This window comes from Salmo salar, chromosome 11, assembly GCF_965601325.2.
Source record: "Salmo salar chromosome 11, fSalSal1, whole genome shotgun sequence".
Lineage (NCBI taxonomy): Eukaryota > Metazoa > Chordata > Actinopteri > Salmoniformes > Salmonidae > Salmo > Salmo salar.
This window is the reverse complement of record NC_138301.1, coordinates 104,847,492-104,874,791: the sequence shown is the minus strand read 5'-3', so window position 1 is coordinate 104,874,791 and position 27,300 is coordinate 104,847,492. Positions and strand designations below refer to the sequence as shown.

The 27,300-nt window shown below is 43.9% G+C and overlaps 3 protein-coding genes across 5 annotated transcripts; all 3 read left to right on the top strand.

Moving 5' to 3' along the window:
• The first annotated feature begins 232 nt into the window (after nucleotides 1-232).
• On the top strand, nucleotides 233-8,732 carry efemp2b (EGF-like fibulin extracellular matrix protein 2b). Of its 2 annotated transcripts, none has more exons than XM_014129161.3 (10): nucleotides 233-2,209; nucleotides 2,453-2,501; nucleotides 2,763-2,975; nucleotides 4,353-4,475; nucleotides 5,741-5,857; nucleotides 6,056-6,175; nucleotides 6,347-6,466; nucleotides 6,672-6,810; nucleotides 6,957-7,152; nucleotides 7,794-8,732. In XM_014129161.3, the coding sequence occupies exons 1-10, from the start codon at nucleotides 2,105-2,107 to the stop codon at nucleotides 7,953-7,955; spliced, it is 1,344 nt and encodes a 447-aa protein (XP_013984636.1). In that variant the 5' UTR covers nucleotides 233-2,104; the 3' UTR covers nucleotides 7,956-8,732. The 2 variants fall into 2 exon arrangements, with proteins under 2 accessions (XP_013984636.1, XP_082814347.1); XM_082958221.1 differs by lacking the exon at nucleotides 233-2,209 and adding an exon at nucleotides 2,245-2,354.
• Nucleotides 8,733-16,119: 7,387 nt separating this feature from the next.
• Nucleotides 16,120-20,025, top strand: LOC106563543 (neuronal PAS domain-containing protein 4A-like). The gene is made up of 8 exons (XM_082957568.1): nucleotides 16,120-16,294; nucleotides 16,720-16,871; nucleotides 16,997-17,105; nucleotides 17,367-17,658; nucleotides 17,764-17,873; nucleotides 18,020-18,155; nucleotides 18,292-19,796; nucleotides 19,994-20,025. The coding sequence occupies exons 1-8, from the start codon at nucleotides 16,120-16,122 to the stop codon at nucleotides 20,023-20,025; spliced, it is 2,511 nt and encodes an 836-aa protein (XP_082813694.1).
• A 5,677-nt stretch (nucleotides 20,026-25,702) lies between these two features.
• LOC106563509 (small ribosomal subunit protein uS12m) lies at nucleotides 25,703-27,277 on the top strand. Of its 2 annotated transcripts, none has more exons than XM_082958220.1 (3): nucleotides 25,703-25,757; nucleotides 26,001-26,051; nucleotides 26,589-27,277. In XM_082958220.1, the coding sequence occupies exons 1-3, from the start codon at nucleotides 25,718-25,720 to the stop codon at nucleotides 26,972-26,974; spliced, it is 477 nt and encodes a 158-aa protein (XP_082814346.1). In that variant the 5' UTR covers nucleotides 25,703-25,717; the 3' UTR covers nucleotides 26,975-27,277. The 2 variants fall into 2 exon arrangements, with proteins under 2 accessions (XP_082814346.1, XP_013984638.1); XM_014129163.3 differs by having other exon boundaries at nucleotides 25,731-25,873.
• Nucleotides 27,278-27,300: the final 23 nt, after the last annotated feature.

The window sequence follows — 27,300 nt, the reverse complement described above, 5'->3', positions numbered from 1 at the left end:
TCTACTTGTAGGACAGACACCTAAAAGACAGGACCTGTAAATCACTAAGAAAAAAGAGGAGAGAGAAAGTGAGGAAGAGACAGCCCACGCAGCTGTACTATAGCCCTGCATCTTGACAAAGATTTTCTGTGAGCATAAACTGTGAAAGGGTGTCAAGGACTTGCAACATTATACAAGTGAACTGAACTGTGGACTAGAGGAAGACTGATCAGTGAGTATGATTAAAAAAAAATGCATTTACCTTTATATTTGTGTCTGATGTGTTTTAATATTAGATTTTTAAAATGTTATTGTATTTATGAATGTAGAATGTAAAAACAAATATGCAATACGTTACATAGAAAGACAGTACCGTAGGTTGTAACGTCATTCTTCATTCATTCTTCCCTTGAACCTGCTGTAGTACAAATATAGGATCTTCATTTGAGCCAGTTTGATACAGCAGGAAAATAATCATGCAGCAACAGGAAATGTAAATTATTATGTGAATTATAATTAATGGACACTTTTGCAAGGGTTGATACATTTTCTGTAAATCAAGTCTGACATTTCGAAGTGGAAATGACAATCTTCAGAAGCCTATTTAAACCTCAAATACGCTACAAGTTAAACATGTTCTGCATTGCAGGAAAGTTCTCCTTCAACAGGGTGATCAAATAAAGATCCTACTATGTTGTTTTCTGCCATTTTATTTTTGGCTTTGAGGATAAAATGTACTGTGTAGTTCTGCAGTGCAACTTTTATTGAAATGATTGATCAATTGCTAAATATAAGCTCTTCTTAAAACCTGTTACTGCAGTGTGCTAAATCAGGATCACACAGAGTGATTCTTGGTAGTCTTAAAACAAATCTACTTTGAAACAAAAGTGTACACATCACATACATGGTTATGGGTTTAACAAAAAGAAGACACCTGTACCATGTTGAAATGTATAACATTTTGAGTTTGCATCCCAATATTACACTTTATATACATCTCAGAAGACTGAAATATAACACAACTGTTTGACATAGAAACAGCAGATTTTTATGAAATGATGACAACTATTAACTACGTTCCATCCATGAGGACACTAGATGGCGCAATTGGTCATTGACTGCAGGAAAGGGATCTGTCTACCAACTAAAACCCTTCTGAAAGAGAAGGCTCATCTGTTCATCTTGTTACCAGCCAGGCTTTAGGGACAAGAATGGCCACAACAAACAGGTGTACATTTCCACATTTGATTTTGGGATGGATTAATATTAAGCTCAAGTCTGTTTTACATTATTGCACAATAATAAAACCTCTGGAAAAATGTATCATGGACTAATAAAAGCTTATGCACAGCTGTGAGCTGAATCCAGTTACGCACAGCTTCATGTGGTGTCTGTATACCTGCACCTGTGCCCTCCCAGGCCATTGAGGTCATATCTCTGGCACCATTAGTCTATGGTAGTGTGGAATTTAGGAAAGGAGTTCACAGCCCTCTTGGAGCCAGCCTAATTGCGTTAATCTCTCAGAGAGTGGTGATGTGGTTATTTGCCAATATCAGCACGTGTGACTGGATATGCTGGTTCAGTCTCATTATACTGAAGTGGAAACAGAGGACTTCATGGTATGTGGCAAGTTATGAAATACCGATTCAAACCATTATAATTGTGTGACACATTTTCTTTGAAGTGCTCGTTTGACCAGTAGCACACATTGTTCTACTTGTGCAGTACATGACTCAAGCATGAGACCATGGGGCAGTCTACTCTGTCTTCCGGTGTGACCGTTGGTGTCGCAGGATAAAAAAAGCATGGGCCTAAATGTAGCTATTTGACATAATGCTGTCGTGTTCAGGTCACCACATGGAAAACAACCCATCCACAGTCTGAACTGGGATACATGCACACATGATATACCAATACTAAGTATCACTGTTTGTGCCATTGTCAAACTTAATTTCTCTCTCGCTCTCTTGTCTTTCTCCCAGATTCTGGAATATCACTTTGCTTCCACTCCCTGTGTTGTTGGTCTTTGCCCGTACATTTATGTGTGTGATTGTGATCGAGTGACTCCACAGCATTTGTTTGTCTGTCTGCTACCTGCTCTCTGTTTGTTTGTTTGTGTGTGTTTATGTGTAGTATGCAGAGAACATTTGTGTTGTTATGTGTGTGTGTGATTTTGTCCCTCTTCCACCATACAAAGTCTCAATCTCCTCCTGAAGGTGACAGCCTCACGGTAAGGATGAGTCAGTCTTCACTTCTCCTCTTCCTGCTTATTACTTTTTCATTCCTCAGTTTTTCACTCTGTCTCTTCTAAAAGCCACTTTATGCCTCTCTCCCAGCAACATTTACACCTCTCGATAACAATGCTCATTCCCCATGTACGTGAGTCAGTCCCTCTTCTAATATTGTAAATGTGCATGCATGCTCTGGCACTTTAGTGCATACAGTCAACACTCTCTCTCTCTCTCTCTCTCAGGAGTGCACAGATGGTTATGAGTGGGATATTGAGAGTCAGCATTGTAAAGGTGGGTGGATTAATTTGGTTGTAATGTTAGAGAGAGTGATGTGTGAGAAAGTTATGTCACTGTGCTTATGATCTGATGGTGTCACAGCCAAAATATCATGGTAAATAAGCTTCCTTTGTCAGTTATATTCATCACCAACCCTCATTTGAGGTTTTTTTACTCCTCACGTGTTTGCACTTTCACACATTCCTCCTCATCTCTTGCTCTCTCCATCTCCTTAATTTGCCTTTCACTCATTTTGTCTCTTACCTCATCTCTCAGATATCAATGAGTGTCAGACCATTGTGGAGGCCTGCCAGGGGGAGATGAAGTGTTTTAACCACTATGGTGGTTACCTGTGTCTCCCACGCTCTGCCTCTGTCATCACCGCCCCTGAACCATCCAGCCAATCAGTGGCCATCCTGCCAGTGGAGTCCAACGAGGCCTTCAGCCCCTGTCCTGTAGGCTACGATGCCCAGGGGGAGGGCTGTGTAGGTGAGGCCAAATGGGAGGGCTGTGTAGGTAAGGCCCAGGGGGAGGGCTGTGTGGGTGAGGCCAAATGGGAGGGCTGTGTAGGTGAGGCCAAATTGAAGGGCTGTGTAGGTGAGTCCAAATGGGAGGGCTGTGTAGGTGAGGCCAAATGGGAGGGCTGTGTAGGTGAGGCCAAATGGGAGGGCTGTGTAGGTGAGGCCAAATTGAAGGGCTGTGTAGGTAAGTCCAAATGGGAGGGCTGTGTAGGTGAGGCCAAATGGGAGGGCTGTGTAGGTGAGGCCAAATGGGAGGGCTGTGTAGGTGAGGCCCAGGGGGAGGGCTGTGTGGGTGAGGCCAAATGGGAGGGCTGTGTAGGTGAGGCCAAATGGGAGGGCTGTGTAGGTGAGACCAAATGGGAGGGCTGTGTAGGTGAGGCCCAGGGGGAGGGCTGTGTGGGTGAGGCCAAATGGGAGGGCTGTGTAGGTGAGGCCAAATGGGAGGGCTGTGTAGGTGAGGCCAAATGGGAGGGCTGTGTAGGTGAGGCTCAGGGGGAGGGCTGTGTAGGTGAGGCCAAATGGGAGGGCTGTGTAGGTGAGGCCAAATGGGAGGGCTGTGTAGGTGAGGCCAAATGGGAGGGCTGTGTAGGTGAGGCTCAGGGGGAGGGCTGTGTAGGTGAGGCCAAATGGGAGGGCTGTGTAGGTGAGGCCAAATGGGAGGGCTGTGTAGGTGAGGCTCAGGGGGAGGGCTGTGTAGGTGAGGCCAAATGGGAGGGCTGTGTAGGTGAGGCCAAATGGGAGGGCTGTGTAGGTGAGGCCAAATGGGAGGGCTGTGTAGGTGAGGCCAAATGGGAGGGCTGTGTAGGTGAGGCCAAATGGGAGGGCTGTGTAGGTGAGGCCAAATGGGAGGGCTGTGTAGGTGAGGCTCAGGGGGAGGGCTGTGTGGGTGAGGCCAAATGGGAGGGCTGTGTAGGTGAGGCCAAATGGGAGGGCTGTATAGGTGAGGCTCAGGGGGAGGGCTGTGTGGGTGAGGCCAAATGGGAGGGCTGTGTAGGTGAGGCCAAATGGGAGTGCTCTGTAGGTGAAGTCCAGGGGGAAGGCTGTGTAGGTAAGGCCCAAGGAGAGGGCTGTGTAGGTGAGGCCAAATGGGAGTGCTCTGTAGGTGAGGCCAATGGGGAGGGATGTTTGGGTGAGTCACAAGCCTGGACAGAGACTGGGAAGGCTGGCCATAAGTGTTGAGTGGGAGAAGGGACAGTGTGAGTGTGTAAGTGTTGGTTTATTTTATGGAGCACTGTGAGTAAGAACAGGGATCAGGGTGGAATGATTCACTATGAACACCTCGCCTGCCCTCTTTGTTCTACTGAGTCAAAGGTTATACTGTGTGTGTGTGTGTGTGTGTTTTCAGACATGGACGAGTGTGTACTCGATCTTCATGACTGCCAGCCCAGCCAGCAGTGTGTTAACACTGTGGGCACCTACAGCTGCCAGTGTCCAGATGGATACAGTAACATTGGTATTGAGTGTGTGGGTGAGACAGCATTATCTACCTCACGTTTCACTTTCTTTATTCCTCTGAGGCTTTTTACTTTGTTTGTTTTCCGTCCTCTCCTCTTCTCCCCTACACAACCTCAGAATCTTACTTCCTCTCTTCCGTCCTCTCCTCTTCTCCCCTACACAACCTCAGAATCTTACTTCCTCTCTTCCGTCCTCTCCTCTTCTCCCCTACGCAACCTCAGAATCTTACATCCTCTCTTCCGTCCTCTCCTCTTCTCCCCTACGCAACCTCAGAATCTTACATCCTCTCTTCCGTCCTCTCCTCTTCTCCCCTACGCAACCTCAGAATCTTACATCCTCTCTTTCGTCCTCTCCTCTTCTCCCCTACGCAACCTCAGAATCTTACATCCTCTCTTTCGTCCTCTCCTCTTCTCCCCTACACAACCTCAGAATCTTACATCCTCTCTTCCGTCCTCTCCTCTTCTCCCCTACGCAACCTCAGAATCTTACATCCTCTCTTCCGTCCTCTCCTCTACGCAACCTCAGAATCTTACATCCTCTCTTTCGTCCTCTCCTCTTCTCCCCTACGAACCTCAGAATCTTACATCCTCTCTTCCGTCCTCTCCTCTTCTCCCCTACGCAACCTCAGAATCTTACATCCTCTCTTCCGTCCTCTCCTCTTCTCCCCTACGCAACCTCAGAATCTTACATCCTCTCTTTCGTCCTCTCCTCTTCTCCCCTACGCAACCTCAGAATCTTACATCCTCTCTTTCGTCCTCTCCTCTTCTCCCCTACACAACCTCAGAATCTTACATCCTCTCTTCCGTCCTCTCCTCTTCTCCCCTACGCAACCTCAGAATCTTACATCCTCTCTTCCGTCCTCTCCTCTACGCAACCTCAGAATCTTACATCCTCTCTTTCGTCCTCTCCTCTTCTCCCCTACGAACCTCAGAATCTTACATCCTCTCTTCCGTCCTCTCCTCTTCTCCCCTACGCAACCTCAGAATCTTACATCCTCTCTTTCGTCCTCTCCTCTTCTCCCCTACGCAACCTCAGAATCTTACTTCCTCTCTTCCGTCCTCTCCTCTTCTCCCCTACGCAACCTCAGAATCTTACATCATCTCTTTCGTCCTCTCCTCTTCTCCCCTACGCAACCTCAGAATCTTACATCCTCTCTTTCGTCCTCTCCTCTTCTCCCCTACGCAACCTCAGAATCTTACTTCCTCTCTTCCGTCCTCTCCTCTTCTCCCCTACGCAACCTCAGAATCTTACATCCTCTCTTTCGTCCTCTCCTCGCAGACATTGATGAGTGTAGATACAGGTACTGTCAGCATCGCTGTGTAAACGTACCTGGCTCTTTCTCCTGTGAGTGTGAGCCTGGGTTTCAGTTGGCTGGAAACAACCGTTCATGTGTGGGTAAGTCCCTTTACATGAGTAAAACTGGCAGAAACTGGCAGAAACTGAAATCCAAACTTCAAACACTGAACTAGAATTCATTACCTCACAATATATTTGATGATGGTTACTGTTTGTTCTTCTTCTCTGCCTGCTGGTCTCTCCCTCACCCTACTACAACATAACCCTAACCCTACAACATCCAATATCCAACTCAAGATGTGAATGAGTGTGAGATGGGCGCCCCCTGTCAGCAGAAATGTTACAACACGTATGGCACCTTTCTTTGTCGCTGTGAACCGGGCTACGAGCTGGGACCAGACGGACACTCATGCAATGGTAAAGGGCCTGATTTTCTCATTGGCTATTTCCTGTCTGTCAGTCTATATTGCTGTAGGGTTTCCAACATGAAAACAAAGAATGTTTATTAAAATCCAGCCCTTCAGTTACATGTGCCCTTCCCTGACTGTCTTTCTCTCTATCTGTCTGTCGCTCCTGCTCTCTGTGCAGATGTAGACGAGTGCAGCTACTCCAGTTACATGTGCCAGTTCCAGTGTGTTAACGATCCAGGGAGGTTCTCCTGTATCTGTCCAGAGGGGTACCAGCTACAGGGCACCAGACTCTGCCAAGGTAAACATCGTTAGAATACGCTATTTATAACTGACAAATGTGAGAAGTTATATCTCTTTCTCCATGTTCTTCTTTCTCTCCTCTGCCCTCCATCTCTCCCCATCTCCCTCTCTCCCCCTCTACCCCTCTCCCTCTCTCCATCTCTCCCCATCTCCCTCTCTCCCCCTCTACCCCTCTCCCTCTCTCCGTCTCTCCCCCTCTCCAGATGTGAATGAGTGTGAAACAGACATAGACCAGTGTGGAGAGGGCCAGACCTGTATTAACATCCATGGGGGTTATCAGTGCACCGATTCCAACCGCTGTCGAGAGCCCTATGTGCTGTCGAGAACCCTATTGTCTGACAAGTGAGTAGCATCCTCCTCCACATGTTCAGACTCAGTACCATAACCTCACTATCACACAACCGCATATAGTCTAAAAATCCCTCCAGGAAATGACACACAGACAGCACTAGACAGGTTATTTAACCCCCTCTTCCCTGTCTTTCTAGCCGCTGTGTTTGCCCGGTCATCAAGCCTGAGTGTCGTGACCTCCCCTTCTCCATCGTCCACCGTTACATGAGCATCACCTCAGAGCGCTCTCTCCCCTCAGACATCTTCCAGATCCAGGCCACCCGCATCTACCCTGGAGTCTACAACACCTTCCGCATCCGCTCTGGGGACCACAATGGGGAATTCTACATACGGGTGAGTGGGTGGGAGATACAGGCAGCTCTAAGAGTATCAACTATTTTCTCTCCACTACATGTGTTAACTGTAGACCAGTTTCATTCACTACACTACACTCTTATCCACATAGGAGAACTCTTTGAAGAACCCCTTTGCTTCCAAGTAGAACCCTTTTGGGTTCCAGGTAAAACCCTTTCCACAGAGGGTTCTACATGGAACCCAAAGGGGTTCTACCTGGAACCAAAAAGGGTTCTACCTGGAGCCAAAAAGGGTTCTCCTATGGTGACAGTCAAAGAACCCTTTCGGAACCCTTTTTTTAAAGAGTGTAGAAACACCAACTCCTGAATATCCCTGTGTGTTGTAATACTTGGAGTTAAATGCTACAGGGTTGACTTGTGAGAACGGGTCCCAATCTCAGCCATACATGGTCGTATACGTACCAGACCACAGGGTTGGATGCATGTCAAGAACAAAACAGAATGTCTAGATGTCTGCATATTACACAAAAATACTTACCAAGACCTAACATCTAATACTGCCTACTGCAGTAGTAGGGGAACAAAAAGGACTGATTTTGAAGACAGAATACTGAGTTAAAATGATGATTCAGTCCTGCACACTCACACAATGCCACTACACCTCCCTCTATCTTTTCACAGCAAATGAACAACATCAGTGCCATGCTGGTCCTAGCCCGTGCTGTGACCGGTCCAATAGAGTACACCGTGGATCTGGAGATGGTGTCTGTCAACCCCCTCATCAGCTACCAGACCAGCTCTGCCCTACGACTGTCTGTCTTTGTAGGACCATACACCTTCTGAGGAGAGAGATGGAGTAAAGAGAGAGAGCACAAACAGAAATAGAGGTGGGAGAGAAATGAGAAGAAGAAAATTGTTAAGGACATGAGACAAACATTTCTCAGACTCATTACTGCTATACTGCTATGTATCTTTAAAAAAACTGCCTGGGGAAAAGCTAGTTGTGAAACCATTCTTCCATAATTCTGTGAGTCACCACACACATCCTCACGCACATTCACACACACAAGTGGTGGCTGGTGTCACTTTAAATGGGAGGACAGGCTCATTATAATGGCTGGAATTGAATAAATGTAACTGAGTCAAACTTGTTTTTGATACTGTTCCATTTATTCCATTCCAGACATTATTCCCTCCCTTTACCAGACTCCTCTGACACACACACACGGACACACGCATGGCACACTGGGACAGGGTGCATATGGCTGGCACACGGGTACATCCCAATAGTTTAAGCCAGTTCAATCAGTAATATTCCCAGACAGTTATATTAACAGATTAACCAGATTAACAGATTATCACCTTGTGTTCACCATAGTTGGTATCTAGCCTCTTCACCATATTTTCAATAATCTGTTGCTGCACAGAAGACTAGCTAAGTTAAATAGAGGGACATTATCTTGTTACCAAGGAAATGGATAAAAACATCCATTCAAGGCTACCATTTCAACCCATGTTATACTGTGTTCTCTTTCTCTCCATCAAGGATGTCGTTTTTTATTTTTTTTACAATTTACGGTTGTTTTGACATGTTACTAAAATTAAAAGAAATGAAACCAACATTTGGATGAATGGTGTTCCTTTTGGTGGCTTTACCTCCTATTCTGCTTAATTAAGGCCCATTAATGGGTTCTATTCTGCTTAACTAAGGCCCATTAATGGGTTCTATTCTGCTTAATTAAGGCCCATTAATGGGTTCTATTCTGCTTAACTAAGGCCCATTAATGGGTTCTATTCTGCTTAACTAAGGCCCATTAATGGGTTCTATTCTGCTTAACTAAGGCCCATTAATGGGTTCTATTCTGCTTAATTAAGGCCCATTAATGGGTTCTATTCTGCTTAATTAAGGCCCATTAATGGGTTCTATTCTGCTTAATTAAGGCCCATTAATGGGTTCTATTCTGCTTAATTAAGGCCCATTAATGGGTTCTATTCTGCTTAATTAAGGCCCATTAATGGGTTCTATTCTGCTTAATTAAGGCCCATTAATGGGTTCTATTCTGCTTAATTAAGGCCCATTAATGGGTTCTATTCTGCTTAATTAAGGCCCATTAATGGGTTCTATTCTGCTTAATTAAGGCCCATTAATGGGTTCTATTCTGCTTAATTAAGGCCCATTAATGGGTTCTATTCTGCTTAATTAAGGCCCATTAATGGGTTCTTTGCTGACCTTTTTTCAAACTCTTTCTTTCACTCTGCCACGTTTGCTTTTCAGTACAGACAGATAAATGCATTTACACTACAGTGAATGAAAAGCCATAGAGCGCTCTTACAATACAAGGGACACTGTTTCTATATACTACCACAATGGAGTATATTTATATCTGCAGTTACTGTAGATTCATATCTTCATGTAAATTGCCAAATTACTGTAACTTCAGGTTTAAATGTCTTTTAAATGTATAGCCTACAGCGTACCAACTTAAAAGTTGGTAAATTGGTTCAGTCAATAAAGGGCCCTATTCAATCCGCATCACGGAAGTTCAGCTTTACAGCCTGAATTTAAATGCAATGTTCCCACTTTAGAGGAGACTGCATTCATGGCAAATGCTGCATATGTCGGCTCAAAAGGAAATGACCTTTACATCTCTATCTGGCATCTGTAACATTTCAGTGATACAGACTGAATAGAGCCCTCAGTCTCCTTGTCATTAAACACACTTTATCAACGTGTTCCATTAATGTGGCTAGTTGGTAGAATTTGCATGAGGTCATCAACATGCACAGTCTTTTCGTCTAATTGTAACCCAGATGTCAACCAAAAATCAACAATAGGGTTCAAATCAACAATGCAGTCACATATCAACCAAACTTGAATGTTTTTTCTGTAGCTGTGCAAGAGTTCACATTCATCGAAAAAAGGGGTTGCCACATGAATGCTCCACTGTAGAATTATCCCTTACCTAAGACATAATTCACAGATATCTGTTACTTAAATAATTATTTTTAAAAATGTATGTTATTCTCGCTTCATCGTGTTCTTTTTCACACAAACAAGTTTTTCTCAGCTTTGCCCCACACACACATAGTGTGGACTGACGTATCAGTACCTCAATGTCTCCACATAGTGGCAGAAATAACAGAAGCCTGAATCTGATTCACTTGAGCAAAAAACAAGAATATTACAGAATAAATTCTTTACTCATACCTTACATTAGAATGGGCAGTGAAGAGTGTGTGTTTGCATGGGAGATAATGTGTGAGTATGTTTTAGTGTGTTTGTACCAGAGTGTTGGGCATTCCTCTGTGATATCTTCAGTGTGGGAGCTGAGAGGCAGGGAGTCCAGGCACAGACGTTATGTAGGTGGGCAGGGGAAGAAGCAGATGGGTGTTGGTGGTGGGTAGTACATGGGGTAATGTTATGGGTGGTAAGTAGTACAGGGGGTAATGTTATGGGTGGTAAGTAGTACAGGGGGTAATGTTATGGGTGGTGGGTAGTACAGGGGGTAATGTTATGGGTGGTGGGTATTACAAGGGGTAATCGTATGGGTGGTGGGTCATGTTATGGGTGGTGGGTTGTACAGGGGGTAATGTTATGGGTGGTGAGTAGTACAAGGGGTAATGTTATGGGTTGAGGTTAGTCCAGGGGGTGATGTTCTGTGTGGTAGGTAGTACAGGGGGTAATGTTATGGGTGATGGTAGTACAGGGGGTAATGTTATGGGTGATGGTAGTACAGGGGGTAATGTTATGGGTGATGGTAGTACAGGGGGTAATGTTATGGGTGATGGTAGTACAGGGGGTAATGTTATTGGTGTGGGTGCTGTGTAGTACAGGGGGTAATGTTGTTTGGGCACACCTGGGATTGGGCAGGGATTTCATCCCAGGGTGCCATGGCATGGGCGGTAGAGTTCACAGAGCAGGCTCAGTCTGAGGTAGAGGGAGAGGATGAATGAACATTGTACACTTATACATTTACATTTACATTTACATTACATTTACATTGACATTTTAGTCATTTAGCAGACGCTCTTATCCAGAGCGACTTACAGTAGTGATTGCATACAATTCATACATTTCATTTTAATTACAAGCATTTTTTTTTTTAATTTTTTTTTTTTTTTTTTTGTACTGGCCCCCCGTGGGAATCGAACCCACAACCCTGGTGTTGCAAACACCATGCTCTACCAACTGAGCCACAGGAAAGTGGGTAATGTTATATGTGGTGGATTATACAGGGGGTAATGTTATGGGTGGTGGTTAGTACAGGGGGTGATGTTATGGGTTGTGGGTAGTAAAGGGGGTAATGTAATGGGTGGTATGTAGTACAGGAGGTAATGTTATGGGTGGTATGTAGTACATTGGGCAATGCTATGGGTGGTGGGTAGTACAGGGGTTAATGTTATGGGTGGTGGGTAGTACCGGGGTTAATTTTATGGGTGGTGGGTAGTACAGGGGGTAATGTAATGGGTGGTGGTTAGTACAGGGGGTGATGTTATGGGTGGTGGGTAGTACAGGGGTTAATTTTATGGGTGGTGGGTAGTACCGGGGTTAATTTTATGGGTGGTGGTAGTACCGGGGTTAATTTTATGGGTGGTGGGTAGTACAGGGGGTAATGTAATGGGTGGTGGTTAGTACAGGGGGTGATGTTATGGGTGGTGGGTAGTACAGGGGTTAATTTTATGGGTGGTGGGTAGTACCGGGGTTAATTTTATGGGTGGTGGGTAGTACAGGGGGTAATGTAATGGGTGGTGGTTAGTACAGGGGGTGATGTTATGGGTGGTGGGTAGTACAGGGGTTAATTTTATGGGTGGTGGGTAGTACAGGGGGTAATGTAATGGGTGGTGGTTAGTACAGGGGGTGATGTTATGGGTGGTGGGTAGTACAGGGGTTAATTTTATGGGTGGTGGGTAGTACAAGGGGTAATGTAATGGGTGGTGGTTAGTACAGGGGGTGATGTTATGGGTGTGGATGTTGTGTAGTACAGGGGGTCTTGTTGTCAGGTTACACCTGGGATTGGACATGGATTTCAGGCTCAGTCTGAGGTAGAGGGAGATCATGAATGCACATTGTTAAGTTTGTCCTGAACATGAATTAGCTTACCAGTGAGCACTTAAAATTTTATTATTAATCTTGTTGACACTTTACAATGACTCATTTGTATACATACATAATAATAACACATCTACAATAAATTGTTATATCCTCACAACATATTCCAATGATACTGTAGCTTCATTGCCAACATATTATATTAACCTATGCCGACTTGAAATGGTTTCTAGGCATATTTATTCCTGTGGATAACGATACAGTTGAAGTCGGAAGTTTACATACACTTAGGTTGGTGTCATTAAAACTCGTTTTTCAACCACTTCACAAATTTCTTGTTAACAAACTATAGTCTTGGCAAGTTGGTTAGGACATCTACTTTGTGCATGAAACAAGTAATTTTTCCAACAATTGTTTTCAGACAGATTATTTCACTTATAATTCACTGTATCACAATTCCAGTGGGTCAGAAGTTTACATACACTAAGTTGATTGTGCCTTTAAACAGCTTGGAAAATTCTAGAAAATTATGTCATGGCTTTAGAAGCTTCTGATAGGCTAATTGACATAATTTGACTCAATTGGAGGTGTACCTGTGGATGTATTTCAAGGCCTACCTTCAAACTCAGTGCCGCTTTGCTTGACATCATGGGAAAAGCAAAAGAAATCAGCCAAGACCTCAGAAAAAAATTGTAGACCTCCACAAGTCTGGTTCATCCTTGGGAGCCATTTCCAAATGCCTGAAGGTACAACGTTCATCTGTACAAACAATAGTACGCAAGTATAAACACCATGGGACCACACAGCTGTCATACCGCCCTTGGAAGGAGATGCCTTCTGTCTCCTAGAGAAGAACGTACTTTGGTGCGAAAAGTGCAAATCAATCCCAGAACAACAGCAAAGGACCTTGTGAAAAAAAATAGAACTGTTTGCCCATAATGACCATCGTTATGTTTGGAGGAAAAAGGGGGAGGCTTGCAAGCCAAGGATCACCATCCCAACCGTGAAGCACGGGGGTGGCAGCATCATGTTGTGGGGGTGCTTTGCTGCAGGAGGGACTGGTGCACTTCACAAAATAGATGGCATCATGAGGTAGGAAGATTATGTGGATATATTGAAGCAACATCTCAAGATATCAGTCAGGAAGTTAAAGCTTGGTCGCAAATGGGTCTTCCAAATGGACAATGACCCCAGCATATTTCCAAAGTTGTGGCAAACTGGCTTAAGGACAACAAAGTTAAGGTATTGGAGTGGCCATCACAAAGACCTGACCTCAATCCTATAGAAAATTTGTGGGCAGAACTGAAAAAGCGTGTGCAAGCAAGGAGGCCTACCAACCTGACTCAGTTACACCAGCTCTGTCAGGAGGAATGGGCCAAAATTTACCCAACTTATTGTGGGAAGCTTGTGGAAGGCTATTTGAAATGTTTGACCAAAGTTAAACAATTTAAAGGCAATGCTACCAAATACTAATTGAGTGTATGTAAACGTCTGACCCACTGGGAATGTAATGAAATAAATAAAAGCTGAAATAAATCATTCTCTCTACTATTATTCTGACATTTCACATTCTTAAAATAAAAAGTGGTGATCCTAACTGACCTAAGACAGGGAATGTTTACTAGGATTAAATGTCAGAATTGTGAAAAACTGAGTTTAAATGTATTTGGCTAAGGTGTATGTAAACTTCTGAATTCAACTGTATTTGTATATTTCTGTCTAGAGAGGAAATTGAGCTGGATCAGGTAGAGAGTTATTTTCTCTCCACCCCCTCATGAATCCCTAGTCATCACCAGTCCATTAGGAGAAGGGGCTCTGACATGAGAGAGGAAATGCATGAATGAAAGAGGAAATGAATCATCGTTTTATTTAAATTCAAAAAAGTGTAGGACAGTGTGTGTGAGCGAGACACTGATTTTATATTTATTTACTTTTATCTTGTTTATACAATTTTGAATATCATTAGAGAAAATGTAATGATATCATGACTGGAGACAAATGAGTCATCATTACCTGATAAAACTCTACAGAGGAACAATAAGGAATGAAATGTTTGGTTGTGTTACACATAACTTTTAGAAAGATCATACGGTGCTTCTCCTAAACTCAACCTATGATGAAAATATGGCAGTGGTCCATGTAATCACATCGCTCTACAATACATTTAATTCCATATCCAATAATCATATTTTATATTTCAAACAAAATAGTTGCCTTTATCTGCAATCCACCTCTAAATAATAAAGTGTGGTTATCACCTACCAGCTTAAATGGCGTCTTTGAGAATAATTATTTCTTTGTGGACCAATGTGGTTACTAAGTAACAGCAGTATTGTTGCCATGGTCACACATAGATGGAGACAAGCAAGAGATGGAGACAAACACGAGACAAGCACCTTGTGATTGATGAATGAAGATAGAAAGAGAGGGAAATAAATGCTGAGTTAAAGAACAACTCTCCAACACCTCTGCATGTGAAAATGTCTCTATACACAAAATAGCAAAAATAGCAATTCAAGATTTGGGAAAATCTAATTCTGTGTTGTATCAAAATCCTGCACCATCAGTGAGAATATAGATGCTCCATATCTCAACACCATCAGTGAGAATATAGATGCTCCATATCTCAACACCATCAGTGAGAATATAGATGCTCCATATCTCAACACCATTGTGGTTTCAACAGATGGCCACATCACCCACGATAAAAACATCCATTACCACAGGGAGCCCAGGACGTCAAACAGCAGTTCCCTCTCTGTCCCATGGGCCCGGACCAAACTGAAGCCAGTAAAATTTCAATCTATCTGACGTCATCTGATTTAAAAAAATGGTTTACAATTCAAGGAGAGTCCAGTTGGTCTTAAGTCTAGTGATATGGTATTATAAAGGACTATCAACAGGATGTTGTACATCAGTTAAGTGTTGTGATATGGTATTATAAAGGACTATCAACAGGATGTTGTACATCAGTTAAGTGTTGTGATATGGTATTATAAAGGACTATCAACAGGATGTTGGAGTCAGGCATGGTATACATCAGTTAAGTGAAAATGTGTGTGGCTGTAGTCTCATTTGTGGTTTTAGTTTACTTATAGGTAAAAAGGTATACAAAATGTTATTATCTGAATGGAGTATACTGTTTGACTAAAACACCTACTATATCTTAACTCTAATGTAACTCCACATCTAAAATTACAAATGAACAAATGTAATCTTGACCACTTGTATTTTCACTGTAATTGGTGCAGACCTCCAACTCAGTCTAAGAAGAGAATCAGATAAAAAATAGAGTGTGTCATTACAATCAAAACAATCCACTCAAGTCCATGTTCTAAAAATAAACTGAACAACCAAGGCAATAATAGAGCAAGGAACATGTACAAGGCTGAATTCTCACCAGAGAGAGAAGGGAAGGGGAGTGTGTAGGCGTTTGCTTAGTTCACCTGGAGACAACACTTACTGCACGTGCTTTGGTTAACACACACACACACACACACACACACACACACACACACACACACACACACACACATTCTCTCTCTCTCTAGGAGAGGGAGTGAGAGAGAGAGTTATCATACAGCAGGCAGTCCTCAATGCTAATCACCCCCTCCCATCGCCGTTCACATTCTATTCCTATCTACTGTATGGTTGCTCAGCACCCCTCCACCGCACCATCAGCCTATATAAAGAACATCCTCCTTCATGTACTTTATAATCACGACGCAACTAGTCAACATAGACAGCCACCATAACAGCTCCTTGCTCACGGGGAGATAAATTACAATGAATTGACAATGCAAACTCAGCTATTAAACTACTCATATTCATTCTAACAATTCCGTTGTCAATTTACAGCGCCCGAATCAGGATGAAGTAGTGAGACAGAACAACTCCGCGACTTCTACAATACTCTCAAACTCGGAACAGACACCTGTTTCAGACAGGCACGCGACAATGTATCGGTCCACAAAAGGAGCCTCAAAGGCTCGGAGGGATCAAATCAACGCAGAGATTCGGAACATCAAGGAACTGTTGCCCATTTCCGATTCGGACAAAGCTCGACTCTCCTACCTACACATCATGTCCCTTGCCTGCATGTACACCCGAAAGTCTGTATTCTTCTCTCAAGGTAGGCTTAACCTTTTTGTTATTTCAAATAATTTTCTCTTGTGGTTTTAGTCACCAGGTGCACTGAAGTTTAACGTGCATGGTCGACAAGCATTACATCCTATGAAGCACTGTAATGTAGAAGTTGATCTACTGATGTATTTGTTGGCTAATAGTTTGATTTGTTATGGATTTTTACATAATGTCCATACACGTCTTGCGCTGTCTAAAGTTCTGAAAATGTTTGGCGCTGTCCATGGTACTAGTCTGATGTAGCGAGTAAATACGCCTGACTCCAATCTGTTGGATGCATAACACTAGTAATATTTAGGATGAACACGATCCCTGTTGAAAAAAATGCTAATACTACAATTTATTTCATGCTTTTTGTCTCAGTGACGATATTTACAACTAATGTTAGACCTTTTATTTTCTGTGCCAAAACAGCCGCTCTTCAAGACGAGACCACGGACGTAATGTTGTTTCAGGAGCTGTCAGGGCTGATGCACGAACTGTTCGGTTTCATGATACTCCTAACGAGCGATGGAAAACTTCTGTATCTATCAGACAACGTCGCAGACCACCTCGGGCATTGCATGGTGAGTAGCCGAAGCTGCAAACTGGTGGCTGTTGTTGTTACTTTGACAAATCATACACTGAAAGTATTGTGCATAGGCCTACGAAAGTCTCATTCAATGTTATGCAACCTGTTTTTCTCATTCAGGTGGACCTGGTTGCCCAGAGTGATAGTGTGTATGATATCATTGATCCTATGGACCACTTTGTCATAAGGAGCAACCTTGCAGGTCTACCGATGACCACTACTGACACAGGTAGACATCTCTCATCACTAATCTAAGAATTGTTTTACTGGAGCCATTAGAAATACCTTGGTAACACAACTACTGCATCCTATCCTAGACTATGGTGACATCATCTATCAAAAGACAACCAAGACCTTACTTTACCAATTAAATGTAATTTATGTAACTGTTCCTCAAATATATATATATATATATATATATATATCTATATCTTATGATGATAACAGATGACATCAATTTCAAACCTTCCTCCTTTTTCTCCTCCTACAGACAAGTTATTTCGATGTCGCTTCAATACTACAAAGTTCATCCGGCGACAGGGTGCGGAGAACAAGTTGATGCTGGTCAGAGCTCGTTGCCTCACCCCACCGTGCCCTGTCTCTGCATACTGGACCTCCAACCCAGTATGGGTGTGTTTCTGTACCCCTCTGAAGACAAAAACGCCTTACCTTACAATCGCCAAGAGTGCCCCCCTCACCCCACCCCCTGAGCAGTCCTTCCTACTGGCTTGTTTCCACTCTCAACACCACAGGGACATGAGGCTTTGGGATGCCCAGGACAGGTAAGAATGAGCCTGGTTCATTCTGAAGTATAACACTGTTTTGGTAGTGTATAGGCATGAGAACATGGGGTATGTTATCAACTCTATTGTCCCTTTTTCCTCCAGTGTGAGTGTGTACCTGGGCTACGATGTGGAGTTTCTACGCTCTCGCTCCTGGTACAGCCTGGTCCATCCCAGGGATCTCTCCCATGCCTCTACACAGCACTGTCTCCTATGTGAGTACATCCACAATAACACAACTACTCAACCGCAGCCACTTAACATACAGTCTAACATAACATAACACAACCAACAATACAAACACGTGAGGAAGACAGACCAGTGAGGAGAGCTGAATATGGGAATGTGTCTGTCTCTGTAGTGAGTGAAGGAGAGGGGAGGCAGGTGGACATGGTGGTGCAGGTGGAGGCAGCAGACCACTCATGGGTCTGGCTCTATATGGTCCTCCAGCTGAACATCGACGAAAACCCCATCAGCTGCCACAACTACATCATCAGGTACCACAGCTACACTGCTATGAAATACCACTGTGTCATTTGTCTCTTACCTTTAACCATGACCTCTATACAGTATATGTGAGATATAAATTATAATTATTGTCTCTTTTCCTTGCTCTCTCTTTCTCTCTCTTAGTGAGTCAGAGGCATGTTCAATACGCCAGCAGAGCTCTTGTGAGGAGCCCATGCAGCCAGTTGGTTATGGTCCTCGGTCTAGCCTGTCGTCTCTGGATGAAGAGAACTTCCCCCAGGCACATGGAGGACAACTCCAGTGGGAACCAAAGACCAGCCTTCTCTCTGTTGGACCAACCACTGTGTACCCTCCTGCCTCACTGACGGACACTAAGTCTGATGTTCTGACTCAAAGAATTCCCTCTCATCTAACCAATATGTCAGAAGCCCTCCCCTCCTCCCTCATTAAGCCCCTCGCCCCTCTTACTATGCCCCACCCTCAACAGATTGGGGAGTGTGCATGCACTCCCCCGTATACCCCTCATCTTGCTAGTGGAAGTTTTCCTTTTGTGGAGAAACTGCAACTCAGTTTTGATCCTTTCAATGCAGCTGTGTCCTGCCCAGTGGCTCATGAGGTTATTAACTCAGCACATAGTGCACCAGCCTTCTCCCAGGTCCTCTCTTCCGAGCATCCTCAGGTACTCTTCCCGGCAGAGCCCCATGGAAAGCTGCCCCCCACCACCAATAGTTTTGTGGGAGATGAATGCTCCATCATGGGCCTGCCACAGATTAGTGGTCCCTTGTATGTGGATGTTCCCCACAGGCCCTTCCATGGCCCTCTGAATGAGCTCCTCCTAACTCCAGAGGCTTCCCCCACACATCCTCCCTGCTCCTTCTTCTCCACAGAGAAAGAGCAGGAGCGAGAGAGGGAGGACATTTCTCTCTTGGCTAAATATATTAGCTCTTTAGCTGAGGGATTCTATTGTGACCCTCTTCTACCCAGAGTAACCCCACCCACCTTCTCATCTTCACCCAGTCTTCAGGCCACATCCCAGAATCCCTCTCCTCCTTGCGGAGCCGAGTGTCCGCCCTGGAGGGGGCTAGACCCGCCCCTTAGCCGAGAGGATATCTCTCTGTATGAGGAGAGTATGGCTCTAGAGAGCCTAATTGAGGAGCTCTCAACTTTCCCTTTGTCCCCCTCTTCATGCTCCTCTCCTCCCTCTTCCTCCTTTAAGTCCTTCCCTCCATGCTGGCCACTCATCCCAGTGAGCAGGTGTAAGCCCAGCCTCTTCAAGGGTGAATCTTCAATTGGTGTAAACCACTTCTGTAGCGTCCAGTCGACGCAGTGTAACTACTTGGCAGTGGGTGGAGCTATGATGGCCGTCGGGGCAGGGATTAAGAGAGACATGGAGGAGTCATCTGAGAGTGAGATGGATACGGACGTGTCAGTGGAGCCTCTATTGTCACTACCATCGTCAGCCATCGCTCTCACAGCCTTTCAGGAGTGTGCCCCTGCCTTTGTCCATCCGGCTCCCACCATCGGTTTGCCCCATGCCCAGTCCCTTCTGGAGGAACTGGATACCATGGAATCTGTGTTTGAGGCAGATGCCTCTTTCAACCCGTCTCGGGGTGACAACCTGAGTTGTATCAACTCCCACTCAACCATACATTCACAAAGCTTCCACCAAGGTGCGGGACATTTTTGTCATGCTAATATATTGATAAGAGAACAGGCCATTTTACCACTGGCACGAACATTTTTTTCATAGTTTCATCCGATATTTTCCATTTTACAGTATAAGATGCATCACTACTAAGATTTCAGTGTGATAAATATTGGTTGCTGAACTAAATTAACTCTTGTCTGTTGTTTTCTTTCATTTCAGATGGAAACCTGCGTGACCCTCTTCTAAAATAAGTCTGTGACTTACTTCGTTCAGTATGGCATATTGTCATATTTCAAGCTTTTCCTGTAAAAGCTGAATGTGCAACATCTATACAAAATATTCAAAACGCTGAAAATGTATATTCTCCTATACATATTTAAGATACTTACAATTCAATATTGTATAATACTGTTTTCTGATGATTCAGTTGTACATGCATTACTTTGAATACATTTGATTGCTGAGTAACCTCATGATAGAGGTCATTTAAAGTGCCATGTTTATATTCACTCATAGTGAGGAAGAAGGCTTCTTTGAGCACAAAATATCAAATGGTAAAAATGTAAGAGACCACAGCGATTTTGTTTGGTTTTATTCTATATAGATAGTGTTTTATACATTGATCTACACATTGGTCAACTTAGTCTTATTTTGTTGAATGGATGCATTTTGGTTTGAAAATCATAATGGGTTGTCTTTCAGCAGTTATCAATCGATAGACTTCTGTTTTAGTGTCAAAGTACACATTAATGTGTCTACCGCAGAGTAAAGGTTTGATTTCTATGTTTTAGAAATTAAATGATTATATTATACACAATTGTGTTTGTATAGAATAATGTGGAAATATATGTGCTGTTCACATACTGTGTTTGACTGATCTATTGACTATATATGACTCTAAAAGTGGAGTGAAACGTGTGTATTACCAGTGTACCAATAATACACTATATGCTGTACATTCATACATTATATAACTGTGATTTCTGTATTAGATTTTTTTAAATTACATCCAGTACATTAGCTACTGTACCGAATGAGTAATGGAGATTGTTAATGTATTTTTCTCTTGTTGTCGATGTATTTTTCTCTTGTTGTCGATGTATTTGGGTACCAATCAAAAGCAACTCTATTAAAATATATTTTGAAGTGTTTGTCTTTTACTGATCATTTAGACACTGTCATTTTATCCATCTGCCTCTCCCTTATTCTCTCCATTGTGTGATGAGAGTCAGGGACAGTTCTGACGTACATTGTGACGCCTGTCACACAATCAGCAGCTCAGACTGAGCCACAGGCCTGAATGTGTCTGCATTTGCGCACGCACACACACACAGACACACACAAACCTGACAGATGTACCCTTTAATATATCAACTAGAATTATCAGGTATAAAGGTAAGACCCAGATGCAGACCACGTCGAATAAACAATAGTTGAATATTCCAACAGGGGCAGGCAATAGACAGGTCAAGGCGGGCAGGGGTCAGTAAACCAGAGGTGGGGCAACAGTACCGGGCGGCAGGCAGGTCCAGGGTACGACAGAGATTGGTAATCCAGAGGGGGGCAAAGGTACAGGTCGGCAGGCGGGCTCAGGGTCAGGGGCAGGCAGAGTGGTTAGGCAGGCGGGCTCGGAGTCAGGACAGGCAGAGTGGTTAGGCAGGCGGGCTCAGGGTCAGGACAGGCAGAGTGGTTAGGCAGGCGGGCTCAGGGTCAGGCAGAGTGGTTAGGCAGGCGGGCTCGGAGTCAGGACAGGCAGAGTGGTTAGGCAGGCGGGCTCAGGGTCAGGACAGGCAGAGTGGTTAGGCAGGCGGGCTCAGGGTCAGGGGCAGGCAGAGTGGTTAGGCAGGCGGGCTCGGAGTCAGGACAGGCAGAGTGGTTAGGCAGGCGGGCTCGGAGTCAGGGGCAGGCAGAGTGGTTAGGCAGGCAGACTCAGGGTCAGGGTCAGGCAGAGTGGTTAGGCAGGCGGGCTCGGAGTCAGGACAGTCAGAGTGGTTAGGCAGGCGGGCTCGGAGTCAGGGGCTGGCAGAGTGGTTAGGCAGGCAGACTCAGGGTCAGGGGCAGGCAGAGTGGTTAGGCAGGCGGGCTCGGAGTCAGGACAGGCAGAGTGGTTAGGCAGGCGGGCTCGGAGTCAGGGGCAGGCAGAGTGGTTAGGCAGGCAGACTCAGGGTCAGGGGCAGGCAGAGTGGTTAGGCAGGTGGGCTCGGAGTCAGGACAGGCAGAGTGGTTAGGCAGGCGGGCTCAGGGTCAGGGGCAGGCAGAGTGGTTAGGCAGGCGGGGTCAGGGGCAGGCAGAGTGGTTAGGCAGGCAGACTCAGGGTCAGGGGCAGGCAGAGTGGTTAGGCAGGCAGACTCAGGGTCAGGGGCAGGCAGAGTGGTTAGGCAGGCGGGCTCGGAGTCAGGGGCAGGCAGAGTGGTTAGGCAGGCGGGCTCGGAGTCAGGGGCAGGCAGAGTGGTTAGGCAGGCGGGCTCGGAGTCAGGGGCAGGCAGAGTGGTTAGGCAGGCAGACTCAGAGTCAGGGGCAGGCAGAGTGGTTAGGCAGGCGAGCTCAGGGTCAGGGGCAGGCAGAGTGGTTAGGCAGGCGGGCTCGGAGTCAGGACAGGCAAGAGTCAAGACCAGGAGGGAGAGAAAAGGGAGACTGGAAAAAGCAGGCGCTGAGACAAACCGTTGACTTGAACAAACAAGACGAACTGGCAACAGACAAACAGAGAACACAGGTTGAAATACACAGGGGATAATGGGGAAGATTGGGAGACACCTGGAGGGGGGGTGGAGACAATCACAAAGACGGGTGAAACAGATCAGGGTTTGACAAGAATAATATTACAGTTTTTTCCAATCGTTTTGGTGCTATTTTCACAAGTGGTGATCCAAGCTGGTAACACTTGTAACGCAACAAGTCTTATATTAAAACCTTTTATTGTGCATTCATTTTGTTTGGAGACATCTTTCAAGAAAAGACAACATCATTTTACTCAGACACTCTTATCCAGATAAATTAGGGTGAAGTGCCTTGCTCAAGGGCACATCAGATTTTTCACCAAGACAGCTTAGGATTTGAACCGGTAGCCTTTCGGTTACTGGCCCAATGCTCTTAACTGCTAGGCTACCTGCCACCCATTGTATGATATCTAATTGTTTTAACAACCATTTAAACCAATAGAAAAAAATACATGTTTCAAAATTGTCCTTGTAGTATGCTACAGTACTGTAAATTACAGTACATTACACCTTTTTCACATTATGCAATACACTTGCATTACCCATAAAAAAAAGACTTGACATTTTTTCCATCATTTCTTTCCCATGAGTGATGGGAAAGTAAAGGAATGGAATTAAGAACATATAAATATTTGGACGAGCAATGTCAGAGCGGCATAGACTAAGATACAGTAGAATAGAATACAGTATATACATATGAGATGAGTAATGCAAAATATGTAAACATTATTAAAGTGGCCAGTGATTTTAAGTCTATGTATATAGGGCAGCAGCCTCTAATGTGCTAGTGATGGCTATTCAACAGTCTGATGGCCTTGAGATAGAAGCTGTTTTTCAGTCTCTCGGTCCCAGCTTTGATGCACCTGTACTGACCTCGCCTTCTGGACGATAGCAGGGTGAACAGGCCGTGGCTCGGGTGTTGGATTTCCTTGATGATCTTTTTGGCCTTCCTGTGACATCGGGGGCTGTAGGTGTCCTGGAGGGCAGGCAGTGTGCCACGGTGATGCGTTGGGCAGACCACACCACCCTCTGGAGAGCTCTGCGGTTGCGTGCGGTGGAGTTGCCGTACCAGGCGGAAACCACATGCTTGTGAAAATAGTACCAAAGTGATACAAAAACCCCCTGTAAATTCAGATTATGAGTGAAATACAGTATATTGTTACCGGTATATATAACCCAGGTATTTCAGCAGTGCATTGTACACTACACTATAATTCCAAATGGTAGAACATAGAGTGACTTTCCACTTTGTCCTATTAAAGCACACTGGCTGATGGAGAACGATGATGTAGTATTCACGGCAACATCCATGTATGATTTGGTTTCACCTTACAATATAAATTGAGGTCAAATTGATACATTTATGTGGTAAAAATATTGAAATGTACACTGTTATCAAACTATAAATGTTAACTTGGAACTACATCATTTTTGTTCAGAAGTTATCCGTTTTTAGTAGTTTATTAAGTGATGGTTAATTGTATTTTCACAGCCCACAGGTGTGACTAATTGCCCCAGTTAATTCAGCGAGCATTCCCATTGGACAATTCATCTGATCATGTGACTTTGATTCCCTCATGTTTTTGTGTTCTCGGCCACTGCCAACAGGAGTGGAATGCAGTACAGAAGCATGGTGGATCCTTGTGTTGAGCTTGAAATTAGAAAATGGACACCTGCCTCCTGGGCTGCACCACTTTCTGTGCCCCTTTTGTTTTGTTTGGGTTTATGTTTTAAATAGCATGGTTTTTAAAGTAAGACTGAACTGAAGGAAACTGATACCAAGAACTGAAATTATGTGTATTGACGATTTGACTTGAATGTGTTGAATGGTTTAACCGAAAACCATGCCTTAGAAATAAATGTTTTGAAACTGGTCCTTTGTGTTGGTCTTTACTTCAGTCTGCCTGCCCAACCCAGATCTAAAATAACCTGACACATGAAGCAGTTGTTGGCTTTGTTGAACTCTGAAATCATAGGCATGAACTGAACATATGGCTGTCCGACACAACTACATAAAAATAAAGAATTTACATTTACTATGAATTAAATGTCATTACATACCAGACATTTTTAGTATATCCTCAGCCATTTCTATTGAAATTTGACATTTTGAAAAATTCATGTCAAATCATGTGAGATGAAAATGGACAAACTAAAGGGTGTGCAATGTGTAGGCCCACTGAGTGGACATTCTGAACCTTGTTTGAAGTCACTAGGTCACATGACCAAGGAGCTATTGAAATTCTAAATGTTGAAAAATTCATGTAAAATCTTGTGAGATGAAAATGGACTAACTAAAGGGTGTGTAATATAGAAGGGTAATCAGTGGACATACTGAACCTTGTTTGAAGTCCGTAGGTCACATGACCAAGGAGCTATTGAAATTCTAAATGTTGAAAAATTCATGTAAAAACGTGTGAGATGAAAATGGACAAACTAAAGGGTGTGCAATATAGAAGGGTAGTCAGTGGACATTCTGAACCTTGTTTGAGTCAGCAGGTCATATGACCAATGAGCTATTGATATTCAAAAATGTAAATAAATAATAAAAAATAGTGCGAGATGTAAATCAACAAAAAATAAATGTGTGCAATGTGTGTCTATGCCATCAGGTTAGCTAGAACCAGTTTTGAAAGTTTTAGGAGTAATGGTTAAATAGCTATTGGAATTTGACATTTTTGATTTGTCACAATGTTGACGGTCCCTAACTGCTGTTGGTGGATGTAAGGAAAACTACAGGCGAATATCAGTCCAATATCCAACCTGAAACTGTTTTTACCTCGGTGTGAGACGCACGATCTGTCATCTTTCATTTAACATATTTTCTAGACTCATAACCTGCCTGTAAAATACCACCTGATTGGAAAAGCCACTTGATTTTAAGTCCCTAGAGAAAATGAAATAATGTAGCCAACTGTCATGAGTTTAACAATATTTCAAGGACAATTTGACTATAATCAATTTGGGATGGATTTTTAAACAGAATTGACCTCAACTCTGATTTGACACTGCTTTGGCTTACCCCTCCTGCTCCAGTCTACGTCAAGGGTTATAACATAAGGATACCTTTGGGCTTATTTAGAAAATGATCAACATCAGATCCACAAGCACTTCTTATTCGTGGCCAGCATAATGTGCATGGTGTTTTGTGGTTATTTTCGTGTAACCGACCAGTAGGTGGCAGTAGTGCTCTTACAAAAACCTGCAACCGAAGCTGTCGCACTCAATGCGGAAGAATATATCAAATACTTCCGGAGGTCAAACGGGTGAGAGTGGTTATGATTTTTGTGTGACATTAATTATTTTCCCTATTACAAGTTGTTATATACTTTGAAAACACACGTGGGTGGTTTGTCCCTGGACAGGAACTGAAAAGCAGCAGGTACGATTTGAAAATAATATAGAACACGGTTTTAGACTAGACTAGAGTAAATGGTAGGGTTAGCTGCAAGGTTACCAGTATGACACAGACAGGTTACCCCTAAATCCTGTCTTTGACTCTTTTGCAGGCATGGCTTTATTGGGGTGTCTGAGACCAGCGTTGACATCATTTCTGCAAGGTAATGTCTTCCTGCATTTGTATTACACACACACCAAAAAAATGTATGCACACATGACTGTAAAGTTGCTTTGGGTAAAAGCGTCTGCTAAATGGCACATAATACAGTAGTATAATCATATTACACACTCACACACACAGACGGTTGACAGTAAAAGTCATTATCTATGCACTTGACTTCAGACCTGCAGGGGTGGGTTATCTTACCTTGTTAGGGCCAGTGTGCTTGAAGCCATGAACTCAGTTGATTACACTAAAAATAAGTATTTATTGTAGAGCAGATGATGATTAAAAGTTAAGGTGAATGAAGTTTGGTACTGCATTGGCTGGAGTGAAAGCCTGCTCCCTCACTGCACCTTTTGTGAAGAGAATACCCTCAGCATCTTATTTAGGCCAATTTATCAGACTGTGGGGATTCCTCATCCCTGGGACAATGTTTTTAATCAACAAGAGTTGACACCAGTTATGTTTACAGTTTTTACTCTCGACATTAGAAATTGGAGTAGATCTCTTATGCACTCTTTGTACCCTAATACAGTGTCTCAGTCTGTCTCCCAATGGTCCGGACCTGTCCTCTCCAGAACTATGGCTACGCTGAATCAGATGCATCGCCGTGGAAAGCCATCGCCCCCTCCCCCGAGCGTCAGTGCCATGTTCGGCCGCCCCCAGCTGAAGGCAGTAATCCTGAAGACAATGATCCGGAAACCCAAGAAGCCAAACTCGGCCAACCGTAAATGTGCCAGAGTCCGCCTCAGTAACGGCAAGGAGGCAGTGGTGTTCATTCCTGGGGAGGGACACAACCTCCAGGAGCACAACGTAGTGCTGGTGCAGGGGGGCAGGACACAGGACCTGCCAGGTGTCAAGCTGACTGTGGTCAGGGGGAAATATGACTGTGCCCATGTTGTGAAGAAGAAAAATAACTAATGTGGACATGGGAGAGGGCGGTGGGGTGGGAATGTGTTTTTTGTTGTGTTTGTAATACATGTGTAAGTTTAAACATGAGTTGGATCCAGTGTTTGTTCTCTCTTGTGATTTATCCCATGTTTCAGTAATTCCCTTTTTGTTTTGTGGACTTCAGCAACCGGCCCTCTGTTTCCAGAGAGGAGCAGTCAGCTCGAAGCGGATTTGCCCGATTCAAATTAGTTAAGCAATACGATTATATTATTTTCAGATCTTGATATTGCTGCATTTTATATTGTTTCATTAAAATTAAATTAATATTTGCAATGTTAGTGTATTCTATGTACAGT